Source organism: Daldinia caldariorum (genome assembly GCF_022478825.1).
Source record: "Daldinia caldariorum strain CBS 122874 unplaced genomic scaffold F4812scaffold_2, whole genome shotgun sequence".
NCBI lineage: Eukaryota > Fungi > Ascomycota > Sordariomycetes > Xylariales > Hypoxylaceae > Daldinia > Daldinia caldariorum.
The window spans coordinates 2,871,603-2,891,248 of NW_025953038.1; the positions used below are offsets into that span (position 1 = coordinate 2,871,603).

At 43.1% G+C, this 19,646-nt stretch overlaps 6 protein-coding genes across 6 annotated transcripts; 2 read left to right on the top strand and 4 right to left on the bottom strand.

Moving 5' to 3' along the window:
* Positions 1-99: 99 nt before the first annotated feature.
* On the bottom strand, positions 100-2,946 carry F4812DRAFT_195345 (citrate synthase). Its single transcript, XM_047930168.1, has 2 exons — positions 2,169-2,946; positions 100-2,109 (listed from the first exon to the last, which is right to left on the bottom strand). The coding sequence occupies exons 1-2, from the start codon at positions 2,625-2,627 to the stop codon at positions 577-579; spliced, it is 1,992 nt and encodes a 663-aa protein (XP_047794152.1). The 5' UTR covers positions 2,628-2,946; the 3' UTR covers positions 100-576.
* Positions 2,947-5,160: 2,214 nt separating this feature from the next.
* F4812DRAFT_195544 (uncharacterized protein) lies at positions 5,161-7,875 on the top strand. The gene is made up of 3 exons (XM_047930170.1): positions 5,161-5,215; positions 5,440-5,957; positions 6,462-7,875. The coding sequence occupies exons 2-3, from the start codon at positions 5,517-5,519 to the stop codon at positions 7,485-7,487; spliced, it is 1,467 nt and encodes a 488-aa protein (XP_047794153.1). The 5' UTR covers positions 5,161-5,215; positions 5,440-5,516; the 3' UTR covers positions 7,488-7,875.
* A 163-nt stretch (positions 7,876-8,038) lies between these two features.
* On the bottom strand, positions 8,039-9,144 carry F4812DRAFT_467765 (NAD(P)-binding protein; the record flags this gene model as incomplete). The annotated part of the gene is made up of 2 exons (XM_047938700.1): positions 8,039-8,320; positions 8,380-9,144. 2 exons carry the CDS (start codon positions 9,142-9,144, stop codon positions 8,039-8,041), a joined length of 1,047 nt encoding a protein of 348 aa, XP_047794154.1.
* Positions 9,145-10,382: 1,238 nt separating this feature from the next.
* On the bottom strand, positions 10,383-11,974 carry F4812DRAFT_449719 (uncharacterized protein; the record flags this gene model as incomplete). Its single annotated transcript, XM_047936006.1, has 5 exons — positions 10,383-10,505; positions 10,575-11,068; positions 11,197-11,397; positions 11,430-11,708; positions 11,788-11,974. The coding sequence occupies 5 exons, from the start codon at positions 11,972-11,974 to the stop codon at positions 10,383-10,385; spliced, it is 1,284 nt and encodes a 427-aa protein (XP_047794155.1).
* A 792-nt stretch (positions 11,975-12,766) lies between these two features.
* On the top strand, positions 12,767-14,240 carry F4812DRAFT_195941 (GroES-like protein). Its single transcript, XM_047930172.1, has one exon. It carries the CDS (start codon positions 13,030-13,032, stop codon positions 14,071-14,073), a length of 1,044 nt encoding a protein of 347 aa, XP_047794156.1. The 5' UTR covers positions 12,767-13,029; the 3' UTR covers positions 14,074-14,240.
* On the bottom strand, positions 14,241-17,029 carry F4812DRAFT_455941 (threonyl-tRNA synthetase; the record flags this gene model as incomplete). Its single annotated transcript, XM_047936901.1, has 7 exons — positions 14,241-14,428; positions 14,543-14,758; positions 14,815-15,048; positions 15,103-15,148; positions 15,267-15,299; positions 15,353-15,882; positions 15,937-17,029. The coding sequence occupies 7 exons, from the start codon at positions 17,027-17,029 to the stop codon at positions 14,241-14,243; spliced, it is 2,340 nt and encodes a 779-aa protein (XP_047794157.1).
* Positions 17,030-19,646: the final 2,617 nt, after the last annotated feature.

Here is a 19,646-nt window from a genome sequence, read left to right on the forward strand (position 1 = left end):
ACGCTCAACTTTGAGATCCGTTGAGTTTAAAGTGGGTTACCCGAAGTTTTGCCTACTGAGGTTACCGACTCCCGAGTGAGGTCCCACCCCCAAGTACCTAAGGTAGGTACCTAACCCATAGATAGAGTCTTACATAAGCCCAGCTAGGTTGATAACTTCACAATTCCTGCATCAACTACGCAGTATGAATGAATGAATAAATGAATAAATAAATACCTAAAAAGATCATTGCCATAAATGAACAAATAAATGAATAAAAAATCAAAGTATTATACTACGTAATGTTATAAAACCTCTTCTAATATCACCATGACTCGATTAAGGGAAATAGAAAGAGAGAGAAAAAAAGGAGTTTTACGATTTCATATTATGTGACAAACGTCAAACATGCTCTGGCCATGCTTCTGCTGAACTAAATAGTAAATCTCCCCTGAAGATCAGCCTCGAGCTGAGCTATAATGTAGTTATCTCTACCCCTGTGCAACTATCTAGTAAGACTCGCCCCGTTTGTCAAGAGAAAGAGTGCATTGTAATGCGATACCTCTAAATACGCCATAGAATACAACAGCTGTTCATCTATTTCACCGAGACCTCAACTCTGCCTTCACCAACCGGTCCGGTCTTTGACAGAGTCGGGAGCAGGTAGGTAATATCATCCCAAGGATGCCTGTACAGACTGGTGCGTAGTCGCTTCTGGTCAAGGTAATGGGCAATCAGACCAATGCTGCGGCCTAACACGAATAGACCGTTCAAGACGCCCATCTTCATGTAGTCTTCGGCCTCTTCGGCACTAAAAGCGCCGCAGCTTCTCATCAAGTCAACGAAACAGACGGCAACGCAACCATCGACGTTAAGGATGAGGTTATCCTTCTTCGAAGTGGTTACTGTCTCAACTGCTAGTGCGTAATCTAACAGCTTGTGACTTGGGAACTTGGCCAGAACATACTCCTTAACCAACTCGACACGGAGGTCAGGGTTGTTCCGCGACTTGATACGGTGACCAATACCCGGAATGAGCTTGTTTTGCTTGCGCATAGAGTCAACAAATTCACGGGGGCTGAGGCCATTGTCGGCAGCCTTGGTGAATTCCTCTGCAGCACCGTCAAGAGCACCGCCGAAACGGGAACCAATAGTGAGGAGACCCGACACCAAGGAGCTGATCAGATCTTTACCCGCACGAGTAGTGATAATAGTGTTCATGGCACCCGATACCGCAGGGCCGTGATCGGCAGTAAGCATGAGAACCATCTCCAGAAACTTGGAAGCGTAATCAGGCAGACGACGACGGAACCATAGGAGGGACATGACACCGCCAATGCCAATGTCCTCTCTGAAAACGTCAGAAATAGGCATACCAGCATAGAGAAGCTCCTGTCCACGGTCGTCGGAGATGGTGGAGATGAAGGCAGCAGGCTTCCGGATGAGACCAAGCTCCTGGGCCCAAGAGTAGTCGATGGGAATTTTGGGTACGACCGGCTCCGGTTGGGGTATAATGGTCTTGTCTTCGACAAGCTTCTTGTAGACAGAAGCAAGAACCTGAGGAAGATCTTCGAATGTATCTGGCACGTAGAAGCCAGCCTCCTTCATCTGCTTGTTTTTCATAGCAGCAGTCTCTAGCTGTGAGTTGGCAAATGAACCAGCGTGGCCAAATTGAACCTCGGTCTTGAACATGCTCGCGCAAGTGCCGATGGCCCAGGCAACGATTGGCTTGGTGATGATACCTTGCTTTACCGCCTCGATCACCTTATATTCTTCGACGCCGCCAACTTCACCGAGTAGTAGCAGTATCTTGCATTCCGGATCTTGTTGGTATCTCAGCAGATGGTCGATAAACGTGGTTCCCGGGTATCTATCGCCACCAATAGCAATACCCTCATAAACGCCATCCGTATTTTGTGAGATGATGTTGTTTAGCTCGTTCGACATACCACCGGACTTGGAGACGTAGCCGACGGAACCCTTGCGGTAAAGCTTGGAAGCAACGATGTTGTCCATCATGCCACCAGTATTGCCGATCTTGAAGCTACCGGGTTTGATACCACCAACGGTAGCAGGGCCAATGATAGTCACGCCCTTCTGTCGCGCAACGTAGGCAATTTCTCGTGCTCGCTATTTTACTAATTAGGAAATTGCTAGTTTGTTAAGATCAACCGGTATCATTCACTTACCCGCTCAGGCACACCTTCAGCAATGATGGCGATGGTCTTGATTTGGGGGTATTGCATCAGCTCCATTGTCGAGCTAAAGACACTTCGTGAGGAAGCAAAGTTGACTACGACGTCAACATCAGGGTGCTTAGCCATGGCCTTGGCTGTCTCCTGGTAAACCGGGAGGAGGGTCTCGCTGGTTCCCCAGTACATCTTGCTGACAAACTGGCCACCGAAAGTGTAGATAATGCCCGCGACTGAAGGTGTGGGCCGCTTGCAGATGAAGTCGAAATCCAGCATACCCTGGACAGCTCGATTCTGGAGACCGTAAACAAAACATCTTGTCTTGTTGTTGAATAAGGCATGTGCGGGAAGAGGACTGAGAGGTCGGCTAGGAGCAGTGAAGCGAGTGATGTTATCATTCGCAGATAAACCACCGCTTGCGGCGCCGTTAACACCGTTGGCAGCAGCTGAAGACATCGTCGTCGTTGTCGTAGTACGAAATCCGCAAACTTCCTCTAGAATTGGTGACTTGAGTTAGCCAAGAATGTTTCCTAACTTGGGTTGAGCACGGACAATCGAGTGCAGGTTCGCTAACACAGGGGAAACTACTTGGGCTATTCAGCAGTAAAAAAGCAGTAAAACAAAGCTTTGGGAATCTCGGTGATTTTCAGGACGGCCGATTCAGCCCGTGCCTGCACTGGAAGGATTTAGTAGGACCGTCAGTGCCGAAGCTGAACAATATCAACCGAATCCGACCGTTGCAATAGCAAGTTTAGGGCGACTGACGAAATATGGGCGACGCAAACAAGATAACATGCAATTCGAAAAAGGGAGCTGTTGCAAAACTGACTTACCTCAAAGACTGGAATTCACTGTCTCGTCAAACTGGAGGCTGCACAAGTATTAGACGAAATTGCAGTCACCAAGCTAGTGGGGAGAGATGCTATCCCGGGGAAAAGGGGTATTTGGGATAGAATGAGTATTGAGAAGAAAGAGGGAATAGAGGCTGTGGACAACGATGGGTTTTTTTTTTCCTCAAGACGAGGTGAATTGATGCTACCACAGTGAATGGCTCAACAGCGGGGAAAACGGGGTTGGGATATGCCGGGTTTACGATCAGGACGGAACATGGATATGAATACAAAGTAAATACGTACCGTTTAGCGTTGAGCTGTTGACCGATTGAGAGATGATAGAAAAATAAAACAAGGAAAGGGAGGCGATGCAGCCGCGGTTTCCTTCCGTTTCTATGCAATGATCTGGGTTGTTGCTATTCGCGACATAGAAAATGAGCCCACAAAATGTCCGGTAGAAAATTGGTCTTGTTCGGATTAGTTGGGGTAAATTTTTATGTGCGTTGTTGTTGAATTGGACTCCTTTTTTTTTTTTTTTTTTTTTTCCGCCAGTGTCAAGGGCCTGGCACACTACTATGTCGGTGGTGCCTTGTTGGTCCAATTGTGGTTGATCCTGCGCAATCCTGCTTATGTTGGCGACCGGAGGATGCTGGTTGGGTATATCTGATGAGACCACCCCACCTAAGCTTGAGTAGTGAGGTACCATTGAACAGGTACGCATTGTACCTAAGTAGCTGGCTTGCCAATCCCCGCCCTTTGAGGTCCCCATCTTTTTTGTACTAGTACCTAGATCTTAACATCAACCTCGTGGTTACCTATTCTTCTTTTACCACCAGGATTATCTTCCGTCTTATCCATCTTACCATCCTAAAAGAGGGAAGAAAAGGACAAGAAAAAAAAAAAAACCTTGACGACCGATTGGCTTTCCTCCATCCAGGCCAGCAAAATGTTGACCAAGAGTAAATGAAAACAAATAAATGGTCCTTTACAATTATTGAATAGAGAATAATGAAACCATATCAAACCTGCAAAGACGAGACGGGATGTTCAAACTTGTGAACAAGGCCCCCTTCACTTGAACGGGATGTACTCATTGCCATATTTCACCGGATAATCCCCAATATCCACCTCCGGGGCAAGTCCGGTACGGGTGTTGTGTTGCGGAACGTCTCACCAGGCAGTAGGCGATGCAATATTCCCCTACCTACCTGGTGAATCACTCGCATAATCTCTCAGCTGAGGCTGATGACAGCTTTGTCATCAACAGCGGATGAATCTGGGATGTGAAGGATTGGATACCTCGAATGCTGACAGATCCTTAATCCCTTCCAAATTCCAAATTCCAAACCCCAAACCCCGAGTGATAAGGCCCGATCTGCTAATGATAAAACAGAGCCCGGGTCAGATCTCGGATAAGGAATCATTGATGTGTGGGTATAGGGAAAATCCTGATGGGAAAGTAATAATGCCGATGATAGAGAGACAAGTTACAACGGATAGCTTGCTATCTCTAATAGACGTAGCTCACTAAAGAAAGGATAGTTAGCATTAGCTTCAATGTCTCGGTATCTAAACCAAGAGCAACATGCGTATAGAAGCAATGTGCGTAGAGAAATATCAATCTCTTCCTTTTTTGGTGCAAATTGCCATCAATATGGCCGTGCAAGAGACAATAATCGGAATCGATCGTGGTGGTATTGCCTATAATTGTTGATGTTGGGGTACCGGTACAAAAAAGCCTCCGATTGCTGACGAGGCTGCCGGGATCGCCCCAATAGTTTTGGCGTGATGCCTTCTGGCTCCCCCCCCTAAGCTATCGTCTAGTGCCAGTACTGGTCTAGTGCCCCTCCAAAAAACCCAATGCGGGTATCCACTCGCACCCACCAAGTGGCTGGATCCACTGTATTTAGTTGGGCACAGACCAGCCAGCAGTACCTTGTACCGGGCAAAGAAAAAAAAGGGACGGGACTGGACCTGCGTTGGCGGGGAGCTTCGCACCGCACCATATCGTACCGCACCTTCATTAGTCTTTTCGAGAGGACCAATATTCAAATCGTCCAATTTCTTGTTGTTGTTGCTGCTGTTGCTGTTGCAGACTTCAACATTATTGCTTTTGCAGTCAAAACTTTACCACAACCTTCACCACAATCCTCTTGGTCATATTGTGTAGCCTCCAACCCACTGGATTGAGAGATATTCACCTGCGACTAGGTAAGAAGAGAAAGAAAAGAAAAAAAAAAAAAAAAAAAAAAAAAAAGGCCTTGCCAATCCCCTCATTCCGCGGGCCTGTCCACCTGCACCAGATTCTGGGTTGCACGCACCTTTATTCCCCAACTTCGAACTCTCTACGAGTCCAAATACGCAATCTTTCCCTTTCCACACTCGTGGTTAAACCCCAAAATATCGAAAACGTAAATACTGATTACCCCGTCTAGAAACGATCTTGGCAATAGAACAAGAGTGTAATTGAGCACATACCTCTCTTCCGTATAATTTCGTTTCTCTTGCAAACATGTCCGCGAAGGCAATCTACGAGGCCGACGGCAAGGCCATTCTCAACTACCACCTCACCCGTGCTCCTGTCATCAAGCCGAGTCCTCTCCCTAAGCCTACGACGCATAACCCGCCGCCGAAGCTAGCTTCACTCTACTTCCCCGAGGACGCTGACGTCAACGCAGTGTTGAACCAGGCTGAGATCACGTACCCGTGGTTGCTTCACAGCGGCGCCAAGTTCGTCGCAAAGCCCGACCAGCTGATCAAGAGGCGAGGCAAGAGTGGCCTTCTGGCCCTTAACAAGACCTGGCCTGAGGCCAAGGAGTGGATTGCTCAACGCGCCGGTAAGGTACAGAAGGTTGAACATACCGAGGGTGTTCTGCGCCAGTTCCTCGTTGAGCCCTTCGTACCTCACCCGGATGGCACTGAGTACTACATCAACATAAACTCAGTTCGAGATGTAAGTGCGCGGTACTCTCCATTTAACCATTTTTGCCCTGCTGTTGTCGAGCTTTGTTTTATTCCCGACGCTCTCTTCCTCGGGCGAATCATTTCCGTCAATAGCGGTCAACCAGTGTGTGGCTGCAAAAATGCTTGGAAACCCCAGAATGAGGAGGTTGAAATAAAAGAGTAAAGGAAGGAGAGATGCGAACGGTACCCAGGAAGTCCCGGAGAGGTTGCGTTTTTTTGTTTTTTTTTTTTATCACTTATGGAATTATGTGCCCCAAATGGACGCTGCCATGCTCTTATTTGATTGGGAATCAAGGAGTGAACCGGTGTGTACGGGCGAACGGAAGGCTAAACCATATGCGCTTCCGTTGCATCCACTTTCCTCCTTCGTCCACTCATCACAGCCATACCATTACCAACACATACCAGCCTTGTCCACACCTGTTATCTCTTCGAGACCAATATTATCATTATCCAATCAGCATTGAGAAATTACTGACTTGTTTATTAATAGGGAGACTGGATTCTCTTCACCCACGAAGGTGGTGTCGATGTTGGTGACGTTGATGCTAAAGCCGAGAAGCTACTCATTCCTGTCGACCTTTCACAATACCCTTCTAACGAGGAGATCGCCAACACCCTATTGAAGAAGGTACCCCAGGGTGTCCACAATGTCTTGGTTGACTTCATTACCCGCCTATACGCGGTATATGTTGACTGCCAGTTCACCTACCTCGAGATCAACCCGCTAGTTGTCATCCCTAACTCCGATGGCACGTCAGCTGAAGTTCATTTCCTCGATCTAGCTGCCAAGCTAGATCAAACCGCCGACTTTGAGTGTGGTGTGAAATGGGCTATCGCGCGGTCGCCTACAAACTTGGGCATTACCGCTGTCTCTAGCGCCGGTGACAAGGTCAGTGTTGATGCTGGCCCCCCGATAGAGTTCCCCGCGCCTTTCGGCCGTGAACTCTCCAAGGAGGAAGCCTACATTGCCGAACTTGACGCCAAAACTGGTGCCTCCTTAAAGCTCACTGTCTTAAACCCCAACGGCCGCATCTGGACTTTGGTCGCCGGTGGTGGTGCTTCCGTCGTCTACGCTGATGCTATCGCGTCTGCTGGCTTTGCTGACGACCTAGCCAACTACGGAGAATACTCTGGCGCCCCCACTGAATCTCAGACCTACTACTACGCTCGCACTGTGTTAGATTTGATGCTTCGTGCTCCCATGGACCCTAAGGGCAAGGTTCTATTCATCGGTGGTGGTATTGCCAACTTCACAAATGTGGCGTCTACTTTCAAGGGTGTTATCCGGGCCCTGCGAGAATATTCCAAGCAATTGAACGAGCACAATGTACAGATTTGGGTTCGTCGTGCCGGGCCTAACTACCAGGAAGGCCTCAAGAATATGAAGGCTGCGACACAAGAACTTGGTCTGAAGGCCAAGATCTTCGGCCCTGAGATCCACGTGTCCGGTATCGTACCCCTTGCTCTCATCCCCGGACGATGGGAAGAGAGCAAGCTTCAAGAGTTCCAGGGCTAAGCGCCTATGAATATAATAAACACGATTTTCCGATTTTAAGGCGTAAAGCACGTACAGGTATAAGTTGGTGAGATGGATTTACATGTGACTACCCAGTCACAAAGTTGTACGCTCAGGGGTAGAGAATTGAATCAGATTAACAGAGACCTGATCATGAAGCATGAAGCTCCGGAAGATACTGGTTTTACTAGTTTATAGAAGCCCGTTCACGAGCCAAATGCAATAGACTGGAGTAATTCGCCATGCCTTAACCCTTTGTGTCTCCCTTCTGTCCCTCCCTCCCTCGTGTCCCTACCTCTTGAACTCAAAATGCATTTCATAGCATTCTCCTATAAACTACTTTTTTAATTAGGACAGCTTCTATCCTGGTTTGCACCCATCAGGCCAGAAGTAGCCAGGTATCATGTTCTTTGTATTAGTCTTGATTGACAGCTGAGTCCTAATCTACTAATGTTGCAGTGGATAAACTCATTAAACCCCCATGGATATGCGAGCTACCTTTCTAGCCGACAAACCATACCTCGAGGTACGGACGCTGGGGTCGACATTGACTAATCCCTAATTTTCAAGACAGCCTTGCCAAAGTTATCGCCTTTAAGCATTCCCACGAAGCCTTCAGCAGCATTGTCAATGCCCTCGGTAACGTGAAGCTTGGCCTTGAAAGATCCCTCTGCAATCCATTTTTGTACTTGTTTCTGGTGCTCTTCAAAGTATGCAGGTCCGAATTCAGGGTCGAAGACAAGAAACCCTTGCATAGTTATGCGCTCCACGACGAGTTGCATGAGGTTCTTGACGCCATATCTCTGGTCAGGTGGTGAGTTATACCCCGAAATCTAAATGTTCGTTAGCACAGGCTTGGACTACCCGAAAGGATAGGGAGGGAAGACGGCACCATTCCGCAGACTGGAATACGCCCGTGGGTATTCATATTCTCTAAGGCGGCATCGAGATGCTCTCCACCGACATTCTCGTAGTAAATATCGATTCCATTGGGTGCGAGGCGCTTGAGCGCATCAAACGGGCTCTCCTTCTTGTAGTTGAAACCACCGTCAAAGTCAAGCTCATTCATGATATAACTTAGCTTCTCATCAGAGCCGACCGAGCCAATAGTCTTGAGTCCTGCATTCTTCGCGATCTGAGCCACAACCTGTCCAACAGCGCCCGCGGCCGAACTAATAAATATTGTCTCCCCTTTCTTCGGTTTTCCAATCTTGTGAAGACTGGAGTAGGCCGTTAATCCAGGCATGCCTAAGGGACCCAGAAACATACCAAGGTCCAGATTGTATGGGTTATTGATCTTGCGCGCTTGGGCGGCGGATGGGTCTGGGATTATGGCATACTCGGCAATAGGAGTATACGCAGAAATTATGTCTCCCTGGTTGAAATCTGATGTGCCCGACTTCAGAACACGAGAGATAGTACTGTTCGTGAAGGGGCCGTTCATCTCGAAAGCCGGCGTGTATGACTTGACGCTAGCGTCACGCATCTTACCGCGTAGATATGGATCGAAGGAGGCATAAAGTATTTCGACGATTAGGCCACCTTTTGGAGGTGCGGCCTCAAGGTCGAGAGGTCGGTCCTCAACAGCAAGGTGTTCTCCTGGAACCGGAAACCCTGTAGGAATCTTCTTGAAAACGAGGGTCTTATTTGGTGCCATTTTCAAGTTATGTAAATGCGACTATCGACCACTCGAATATTGACAGGGAAGTATAAATAATATTAGGTGATGGATGTCTAGCGAGGATACACTAAACGATGCTAGTCTAGCAGTAAAGGCGATTTGCTACCACTTCAAACGTAGGTATGTAGGTATGTAGGCATGTAGGTACGTGGTCCGTCTACTAGGTGAGGGTTAGAATACCTATATATATATAAGGTATATAATACATCTTGGTCAAGGACGATGAGTGAAAAAAGGATGACGTCTCGATACATCTACGGTCAACTACTAAATGGGCCTAACCCGGACACCACGGCTTTCGGATTTATATCATACATCGTAATCAGGATTCATGGTTTTTTTTTTCGACGGGTATCTATGGATACCATTCTACCAGCCTAGGCTATGAACTCTAAGTCCCACATGCCTAGCAAATTCTTCTTACCTAGACTAGGCAAATTACTATTTACAATGCCGATGCGGAGTTCTCTGCCATCGTTGATGTAAAATACAGGATAAAAATCAAAGAAAAAGGAGAAGAAGAAGAAGAAGAATCAGGGGACTTACGAGGTAGGTATCTACGTCCTAAGGCCCGTGGTGTTAGCGTCGTAAGAGTAATATTATGCTAGACAACGTTGGACAGCATTAGATGGATAGAAGTTGAGGCTACTAGTTTGTTATGATGCGATGGTGAGCATTTGCTACTCTTGAGGGGGCCCATAAGTTCCCTGATGAGTCCATACTCCATACGTCAAGCTCTCAAGCCGACTGCACTACAACTCCTGGTCGTCTCGTGTACATCTCCAAAAGGATGGTAAGAGTTAGCGGCTCCATTGCCCCATACATATTTTACAATTAGCTAGTTACTAGGGGTTTTTTGTATGAGAAATTCCCTGGCCTTTGCTTGCTAATCTAGAACCTTCAAGACGTATTACGTCTAAGTGACTTGGCTATCACGATAAATATCAAGAATGGAATGCAGTGCTTTGTGATACTAAGGAATGTTAGAACGCGTGATATAAGACAAATACGATTAAATAATGTACTAGCCTCACGATATTTAACACAATAGCTACCTAGGTAGGTAGCTTTAATGAAAATACCAGTATTCGAATCACACTCATTGAAAAGTCAGTACAGAATAGCCTCATATTGATTTAGTGGAGATGTATCTAAATGTTGGATTTTGATACGTCAGGGCTAACTACCTAGCAATGCGCTACTGCATACTAGTGCTAGTTAAGCACTCCTTTGCACAGTCCTTTGCAAATGCTTTGCTCCATACGAAGCTGCCGTAACGACACAGGCCGAATTACCTGATTTGAAAGTTTCAAATGATGGATTGAATCGCCGTGACACTAAATAGTGTTAGGATCCAGCAATTCCATCTCAATGATGCATCTGTCGCCACCACGCTTAACGGTAACGCTTTGCCATGCCCGAATCGCAGGAGGTGGCAAGACGATTTCCAGTGTTCCTCTCCAAGTTATCACAGACGCCCTGCCCCTGGGTGACTGATATCTAAAGAGCATCGCCAATCCCTCTCGTCCGTTCCATATCTCCATTATTTCGAGTCTTGGCATCTTCATGGCCGCCGCCGCTGCTGCTTGGAGCATATTGGCGACTTCGCTCGGGCTTCCATCAGGCGTCAAGAGCTGTGAGGTCAGCGCAAGCGAAGTCAAATTAGGCCACTCCCAGGATGGTTGGCAAGCATGGAAGAAATGACTCGCATCCGCCATAAACGAAGCCGAGAGATACTCAAGCCTGAGGCTAGCTATGGCGATCGTTTGGCTGATCTGAGAGTTCGGCTTTCTAATAGGCTTGCACTGCATAACGCTTGAGTATCCTTGGTTGAAATTCTCAAAGATGATTAGCTTTTGTAGCTTGTTAGAAGTAAGGGATTCAAAAAGCGACCGGAAAGCTAAATTTAAGATCATAATCATTAGTATGTAATGGTTCTAGATCAACAATAAGGTAGCGAGCCCACGGGAAAGAAGCTCGAATAGATTCCGTAAGTCCTACCCGAATCTGTCCACCTCTGTTAAATACCATCGCCCCATTCCCTCCAAGGCTCGTAGTAAATCTCCCGTAGTCTGGGAAAGCGGCCGAACATGTGTAGTAACGATTTCGGCTTCCATCGTCGACGGGTTTGTTGCCGTAAAAGCACACCTGTGATTGATGGGATTAATGGCAGCTGGTCCAACCATTGGAACTCCAGCTCGTCATCGTCGAACGGTCCTTCGCCCATAACTTCGTCGAAAATTTTGTACATGCAAGCCGACTCGGCGCAGAAGCTCGACTGCCAGCAATCCAACCATGCCGTTGGTCATCAGATTTGAGTAGCATCGGCAGCTCCTCGCGTCGATTTAGGCCACACTCGTCAGAAAGTATATCAGGTCCAAAGGTCAGATATTTGAACCAATGCTCTGAGTCACTGGAGGAATGAACGCTGATATCGAGCAGCAAGTTGCCTTCTGGGTCACATTGACTGAGAGTCGAGAATAGATCCTCGAGAGCTTTGGAAATTAGAATACTGTCCTCCATATTCATGCCCTCCATATCTTTAGGCGCACACTGAGAGCAATCGTATTTTTGGAGTTCCAGACAAAGCCAGATATAGCCCAACTAGGCCTCTATTACGGTGAGTAACGGGACCAAAGTCGGCTAGACGTGACGGCGTCAGCTTGATTCGAGCGAAGTTATGGCGTTCGATGATGGTCTGCCATTCTTGCGACACGGTGGCGTAACCAGCCAGGCTGCAGCCGTCCTGCAATAAAATTTCTAGGACTGTAAGTCGGATCTCCGCAGGGAAGTCGTGCCAGGACATTTTGTTAGCTCCCAATGGTGTTACTTCGAGCTAGGCTAAGTCGGCGTTGTGCAAGCTATCGACAGGTAGTGTTTATATTTTGTTTGAAGAGTTGATTTTGTCTGGCTCTCGCCGCCAGGCACTTGAATAGACGAGAAGCAGTGCCCATTTATAGGTACCTGATTGACAACCATCAATACTTTACCCAATTGGACTGGTTACAAGTTCGAGGTCTTGAATCTTAGTGCAAATTCTGTTTCGAGGACAGAAAGTATAAAATCAGAGTCAAATTATGGCTTGACTTGCAGTTAGACCTATTGCAGGCGATGTCCGTGACAACAATATAGTTGTTAGATCGTGTTAGATCGTGTTTTAACGAAGGCAATGCCATGGCCTTTAGCCCAGTTGTTGAGATCTTGCATCAATTCGTCGATCGTTTCGTAAAAAGGTAAAACGACCAGCTTTTGCACATTATTAGCACTGCAGAGTGTCCCCTATAGGTTAAATAATACTAACCGGCCTTGTATCAACCGTGGTTCGTGTATGTCCTTACGATATTCATTAGCTATAAGAAAATGTAGATAGCGCCCAGGTCCTAAGCTTATAAATCATTCGGAACAAGGGAATCATATTTACCTGGCATAGCAAGTAAAGGCATCCATTGCCGTAGTTCAGGTTAGGTAGAATTTAGAGCCGTTGATACCGAGTTAGTTACCTCATTATAAGGTGGATCAGGGGTTGCTGCTCTACTGCTGTATTATGTATTTACGTCAATAGGAAAGTTAGAATTTGAGGACGGTACGTGGACGGAGGTACGTAATGATTGTCAATCTATTACATCGAACGTTAGGTTGGGTTAGGTAGGTAGGTTCATAACCGTATGAGCTACTAAAGTCTAAAGCATGTATATCGAAACATGTCGAACAAGGCGGTCTCACGCACACTCCTTTTCTTTCCGCCTGTTTTTTTTCTTCTTTTCCCACATACCGTCTGAAGCAATATATGCATATCCATCGTATCCCACAGTAAAGTTAACTTAGGTACTAACAGTTCCTATCGGTTAATAAAAGGTAACAATGGCATCTAAAATGAAAGCCCTAGTCACTGTCGAAGGAAAGACAGCGCAGGTTCAGGACGTAGATGTCCCAAAACCTGGCGGAGGAGAAATCATAGTCAAAACCCACTACGTTGCTCAAAATCCTACGGACTGGAAGAGTATGCTGTCCGTGCCCCCCGGCCGAATTTTAGGATGCGATTTCGCCGGCACAGTTCATGACAGCAACGGTTCCCACTGGAGAGAAGGACAGCGTGTTGCCGGCTTCGTATTCGGATCCTCCACCAACCCAACTCGAGGGGCCTTTGCAGAATACGTCGCTACAGAGGCGAGCTTGGTATATCTAATCCCAGACAATATTTCCTACCAAGATGCCGCCGCGATCCCCCTAGCTTTTGCAACCGCCGTGCAAGCTCTATTCCAGAGGTTGAAGCTGCCGGAGCCGAGCAACCCAGCTAAAAATGTCTTCCCTTTCCTCGTCAACGGGGGTACGTCAAGCGTCGGCCAGTACGCCATCCAACTAGGCAAACTAGCCGGCGCCTTTGTCATTGCTACCGGGTCCTCTCAGAATCACGAGTTGCTGAAGTCGCTGGGTGCTGATGCTGTCATTAACTATAAGGACCCGAATTGGACCGAAGAGGTTCGAAAGCTCACTCACAACGGACTCGAGCTCGTTCTCGATTGCATCAGCCAGCCTAGCACGGTAGAGGCAGTTTCAAAGACTCTGTCTCCAACGAAAGGCGGCCACATCGTTACCACCCTCGCTGTCGACAAGATCAGGGAAAAGATCGAAAACGAGAAAGTTAAACTGGAGAGCACTATCGTGTATACAGTATTTGGGCGTCCTATAAAGTACGACTCATTCGACAACTGTGGAGAGCCGACTCCGCAGGATAAGGCATTGTGGGAGAAGTACCTGGCCATGCTCCCAGAGTTGCTCTCTAAGGGTAAAATCAAGCCCAACAAAGTGAGAGAGCGGGGTGGCCTTGATAGCATATTGGCCGGCTTAAAGGAGCATCAAGAGGGCAAAGTCAGAGCTGAGAAGTTAGTTTACAAGATTTCATAGGCTATTAGCGTCAAAAGAAGTTAGGAGGTACATAGAATCGTAGGCACATGTCACCTTTTCATATCACAACTTTATGATTCTATTTTATCGTTACCACCCCGTACGATCCCTGGTCAAACAACTCAGCATGGCCCTATTAGCTTCTTCTTTGTCATCCCAGCCTCAACTCACGCTGCTGTCTTATCTGCATGTTTCTCGGGCGGGAATGGATTGTATGTGCCTCGGTCGGCCCGTAGTCCCCGTAACTTCGTGACCACCTCATCCAGAGACACAGGCTTACCCCGGTCCTGGGTCGATGTGTCGTCCCGATAACGCACATTTACTTGTCGGCCTTTCATTTCCTCGTCTCCAACCACTAAATTTTGTCGACCACATCAGCACTCTGATAGACCTAGATGAGAGACACCTAAGGCATGCGATCCTAAGAACGATTGTGGAATTTTTTTTTTTAAAAAAAAGGAAAGCTTACCGAATATGAAGTTATACTGTGCTAGCTGTGCGCTTCGCACCTTTTTGGGGAGCGTGTTTCCACTAGTATCGATATCGACGTATATCTTCTCCTTCTTGAGGATATCCCTAACTTCCTGTGCATATGACACGAATCCCATTCCAACTGGAATGACCATCACTTGACGCGGGCTCAGCCAGAAAGGCCACTTGCCTGCAAAGTGCTCGATGAGAATGCCTAAATAGTTTAACATCAGCAGTCCAATCACCTTCATGCTTCTCAGATCTTCTTACCCATGAATCTCTCTATAGACCCGGCCATGGCGCGATGAATAATCACCGGGCGTGCGCAACCGGGACTCAACGGTTTGATTACCCGTTCTCGTTTCGCCCCAGCCCCCTCTGTGCCCGCATCCGCAGCAGCAGCACTGACTGGCTGGACTTCGCTTGCTTTGGCTCTCGCGGTAGGTTCTTCCTGCTTAGGTTTCGCAGCGTGCGTCTCAGCCGTGACGTATTCGAGACCAAAATCTACCATGTGTTAGCGGCGAACATGTTAAACCACTAAAGGGCAGGAAGCAGTACTCTCGGGGCCCATGAAGTCAAGTTGAATGGTAGCACATTGCCACTCCTTAAAAATAATGTCAGTTCGGTGTTGTAAAGTAGACACACATGCAGTCGAAGCGTAAAGTAAACGCGATTGCCTATATCACGGTCTAGCCACAAAGTAGGGTAAGGGGTAGACAAACTCGGTTCAAACAGTCTAAGATCTTGATATCGATCTAAATCAGCGTTAGTGAAGCTGTACCCGGATATTTTTGCAAGGAAAAACTACCTTAGGTCCATAGAAGGCGCCGTCCCCCTCATTAAGAGTCCATGAAACACCATTGGGACCGGCAGCAAACCCATCAAGGGCCTCCTTAAGCATGCTCTCTGCCTTGTCCCAAGTTTCAATTTGGCCCATGAACTTTTCAGGGCGCGTGGATAGTTGAAGCTTGAAGGTAAATCCCAGAAGGCCATACATTTCGGATAGGAAATCGAACAAGTCGGTAATTTCGCTCGTAACTTGGTCAAGACGGCAAAATATATGGGAATCGTCTTGCTGGAAACGACGGACGCGAGTAAGACCAGATAGGGCACCGCTGGCCTCATTTCGATGCAGGACACCGAAGTCAGCAAGACGCAAGGGCAACTGGCTGTATACCTTAGGACTATGAGCAAACATGAGGAAATGGGCTGGGCAGTTCATGGGTTTCAGGCCCCATTTCTCCTTATCCAAATCTATGACAAACATATCATCCTGGTAATAATCCCAGTGTCCGCTCATCTTCCAAAGCTCCGAGTTGAAAATATTGGGAGTAATAACTGAAATGGAGAGTTAGCTAAATATAGAGGGACTAGTATTGGAACTATACAGACCTTCTTGGTAATCACGTTTGTGATACTGGTCACGAAGATATGCTAGGAGGGTATTATAGATCCTCGTGCCATGAGGCAAGAAGAAGGCCGAGCCAGGGGAGAGCTCGTGAAACATAAAAAGTTCTTGCTCTTTACCGAGTTTACGGTGATCTCGCTTGGCTGCCTCCTCCAAGAATTTTTTATGTTCCGCCATCTTCTTCTTGTCCGGGAAAGAAACGCCATAAATACGCTGGAGCGAGTCATTCTCCTGGGAACCTAAGAAGTATGATGCCGAGTTCTTCATGATGGAGAAAGCCTCTATACGGCCCGTATCAGGTACATGAGGCCCGCGACAAAGGTCAATCAAGGGGCCATTGCGGTATACTGTGGTAGAGGTGCCATCGGGAATCTTGGTGGATATGATGTGTTGCTTATATTTGTTGTAGCTGAACATTTCGAGAAGCTCGTCCTTAGTCATCTCGAGACGTTCGAATCGCTGTCGCTCTTTGACGATGTCTCCAACAATACGCTCCAGTGGTGCCCAGTCGCTTGTCTGGACAGCAGCTCCACCTGGTAGAGCCATCTCATAGTAAAAACCATCGTCAATCGGGGGTCCGATACAGAGGGAGCAGCCGAATCTCCTTTCGCATGCTTCACCGAGGATATGAGCTGAGCTGTGCCAGAACACTTCCTTTCCCTTAGGATCGTCGAAAGTTAACAGTTCGAGTTTACAGCTTTGTTCCAAGGGCCTCTCCAAGTCCCACAGTTTTTCTCCGTTTATTCTAGCAACGACAGAGCGTTTGTACAAGCTATTCGACACACCCTTCGCAATCTCACCGGGGGTTGTCTCCCAGCTCGTCCCTATCTTAATAGAGCCATCGGGTAGGGTAATTGTAATTTGCTCTCGCGGTCGCTTGGCAATGTCTTCGTCATACTTTTTCTTGAGACGATCAAATAATTCGAGACGTGTCTTGAGGAAATCGGGGGGTGGCGTCATTTCGAGAGGACCAGAGATAGCATCTTCGGCGGCTCCTTTGCTCTTCTTGTCCTTCTTTGAAGGCTTCGGTCCACCAACTACGACCTTTCTGACATCCACGGAACCGGCTTCGGCCATAATGCCTTATTGTTGTAAGGGAAGCCGAAAGTTTTCCACGCGCAAAGCGGAAATTAATATTGCGGGCCGCGACTTCAGAAGGTAAAAGATTCAAAGAAAGATTGATTTGAGTCACAAGGTTACGACCAATGGCACTGATGGAAGGAACAACCTGGTAAACGTACCGCTGTTGAAGAGTTCCAAATACAGTACCAGGGCAGCGCTTGCTTATCGTAAAATATTATTTTTAATAGTAACGCCTTTTAACCCCGCTAGCCCCGCATCTTTATGTTTTGCCCGAACTTATTTAAAATATTGCTCGTGCCCGAATTTGTTCGGGATATTATATTAACCCAGCTTGTCCGAATTAGGTAATTCGGCCGTGCGTAACGTTTTAAGTGTTTTTATTAAATGCATTATAAAAGAAAAAATGTTTTATTAAATGTATTTTTTAATAATAAAATTATTATAATTTAATTATATAATTAATTTTTATTATTATAAACTTTTTTTTAATAATAAAAGATTTTCTTTTTTATAATTTTTTTATAATTTTAAAAATATTATTATAATAATAATATTATATGTTTTTATATATATATTTATTTTTTATATAAATTTTAACCATTAAATATAATTATTTTTACATTTTTAAAACATATATATTTATTATATATTAAAAAATTAATACATTATAATTTTATATATATTATAAAAAAACATTTTTTTAATATATTTATTATTATGTTTTTATAATAAAATATTAATTTTTTTAATATAAAAAAATTAAATAAAAAATATTTACGTATTTAATTTAATAATATGTTTAATAATAATATTTTTTTTAAAAAAAGTTAATTTTCCATATATAATGGTTACGTGACACAAGTACGTACCTCGTTGCAGTACGTACCTAATAGAAAAAAGTACTTATGTACCTTAAATTATACAAGGATAAGTTTTCCTTTATCCTTTTTTAATTTACTTTTTTTTAAATATTAATAATATATTAATTTTACTTTATTATTAATTACTTTTATTATTTTTTATTTTTTATTATATACATATTTATTAATATTAATTAATAAATTTAAAAATTATTAATATAAATATATTATATATTTAAATATTTAAAGAAATAATAAATAAATATTAAAATTAATTTTAAGGATTTATAATAATAAATTTTATAAATATATTAAAACTATTATAATTAATATTTTAAATTACTTTAATATAATAAAGTATTTATATAAAATAATATAATATTAATTACGTAAAAATATTAATTAACTTTATATTATTATATAATTTATTTATATAAAATTTAAATAAATTAAAAGTAATTAAATAAAAGTAATTTAATATATTAATATAAAGCGTATTAATATATAATATTAAATAAAAATTAATTTACTTAAATGTATAAATGTTTATACGTATTTATATTATATTATAATAATAATTAATAATTTTTAATTTTTAAACGTTAATATATATAAAATAATATTTAATAATAAGTTATTAAAAGTAAAAAAGGATTATATTATTATTTATAAAGTTAATAATATATATTACAAGTAAAAAAAGGGTTATTTAATTAAAGTAATAAATTATATTAATATTTTATATTTTACTGCCCATTTAACTATAAAAGCTTATAACTTAGTCCTTTCTTTATTAAGCGCTTAGCCTTTCCTTTACCTCCTCCCCTCCCCCCTTTCTCCCTTAATAAAATAATTAACTAAACTTTTAAGTACTAATTACCTCCTTTTCTTTCTTTTTTTTCCCGTAAGGAATTACTGCACTTCCTTAAGTTACTTCTAGTAATATTTACCTTAATAATCTAATATATATAATTTAATAAAAATATAATTAAAGATATAATTTTATATATAATGATAATTTAATATAAAGAGCATAATTTAACTTATTAATTTTAAGAAATGTTTTTAAATTTTTTAAACTGTTATTAGGTAATTTATATATAATATTAACAGTTTTACAAGACGTTAATTAAAAAAAAGGAAATTACTTTATTAAAAACTTTATTTTTTTTTAAATAACTTTATTACTTATATAAATAAATAATTAATAAAATGATAAAAATAATTATATAAAAAAACTTTATAATATTTTTAAAAATAATTTCTTTTAATATTTATTATATAATTAAAATATAATAATTTTTATTTTATATTATATTTTTTATTATTTTTACCGAAAAAATAATTATTTATTTTTTTATAATATATTTTAATTTTAATAGTAAATAAAAGAAAATTTAATATTATTATAATTAAATATTTATTACCTTTTTTAATATTAAAATAAAAAAGTAAAATAAAGGAAAAATTAATATAAAAATATTTTAAATTTTTTTTAATAAATTATTATTATATTAAAAAGTATTAGGTTTTAATTTTAAAAAGGAGTAACAATTTATTACGGCAGTATATTAAGCTTATTAAACTGTACCTTAATTGTAGTATATTTTCTTAAGTTATTAATATAATTTAAAAATTTAGTAAATAAATTTTAAATATTTATTAAAACTTATAAAAGGAATAAAATAATTTATAATAAATAATAATAATAATAAATAAATAAATAAATTTATTATATTAATTAGAAATAT

What these genes read in the sequence shown, in the direction of transcription:
- F4812DRAFT_195345 (XM_047930168.1), bottom strand. Translation starts at nt 2,627, where the DNA reads ATGTCTTCAGCTGCTGCCAACGGTGTTAACGGCGCCGCAAGCGGTGGT. An exon ending in CTGAAGGTGTGCCTGAGCGG is followed by an intron (nt 2,110 to 2,168) that starts GTAAGTGAATGA and finishes TTAGTAAAATAG; the next exon opens with CGAGCACGAGAAATTGCCTA.
- F4812DRAFT_195544 (XM_047930170.1), top strand. Translation starts at nt 5,517, where the DNA reads ATGTCCGCGAAGGCAATCTACGAGGCCGACGGCAAGGCCATTCTCAAC. An exon ending in ACATAAACTCAGTTCGAGAT is followed by an intron (nt 5,958 to 6,461) that starts GTAAGTGCGCGG and finishes GTTTATTAATAG; the next exon opens with GGAGACTGGATTCTCTTCAC.
- F4812DRAFT_195941 (XM_047930172.1), top strand. Translation starts at nt 13,030, where the DNA reads ATGGCATCTAAAATGAAAGCCCTAGTCACTGTCGAAGGAAAGACAGCG.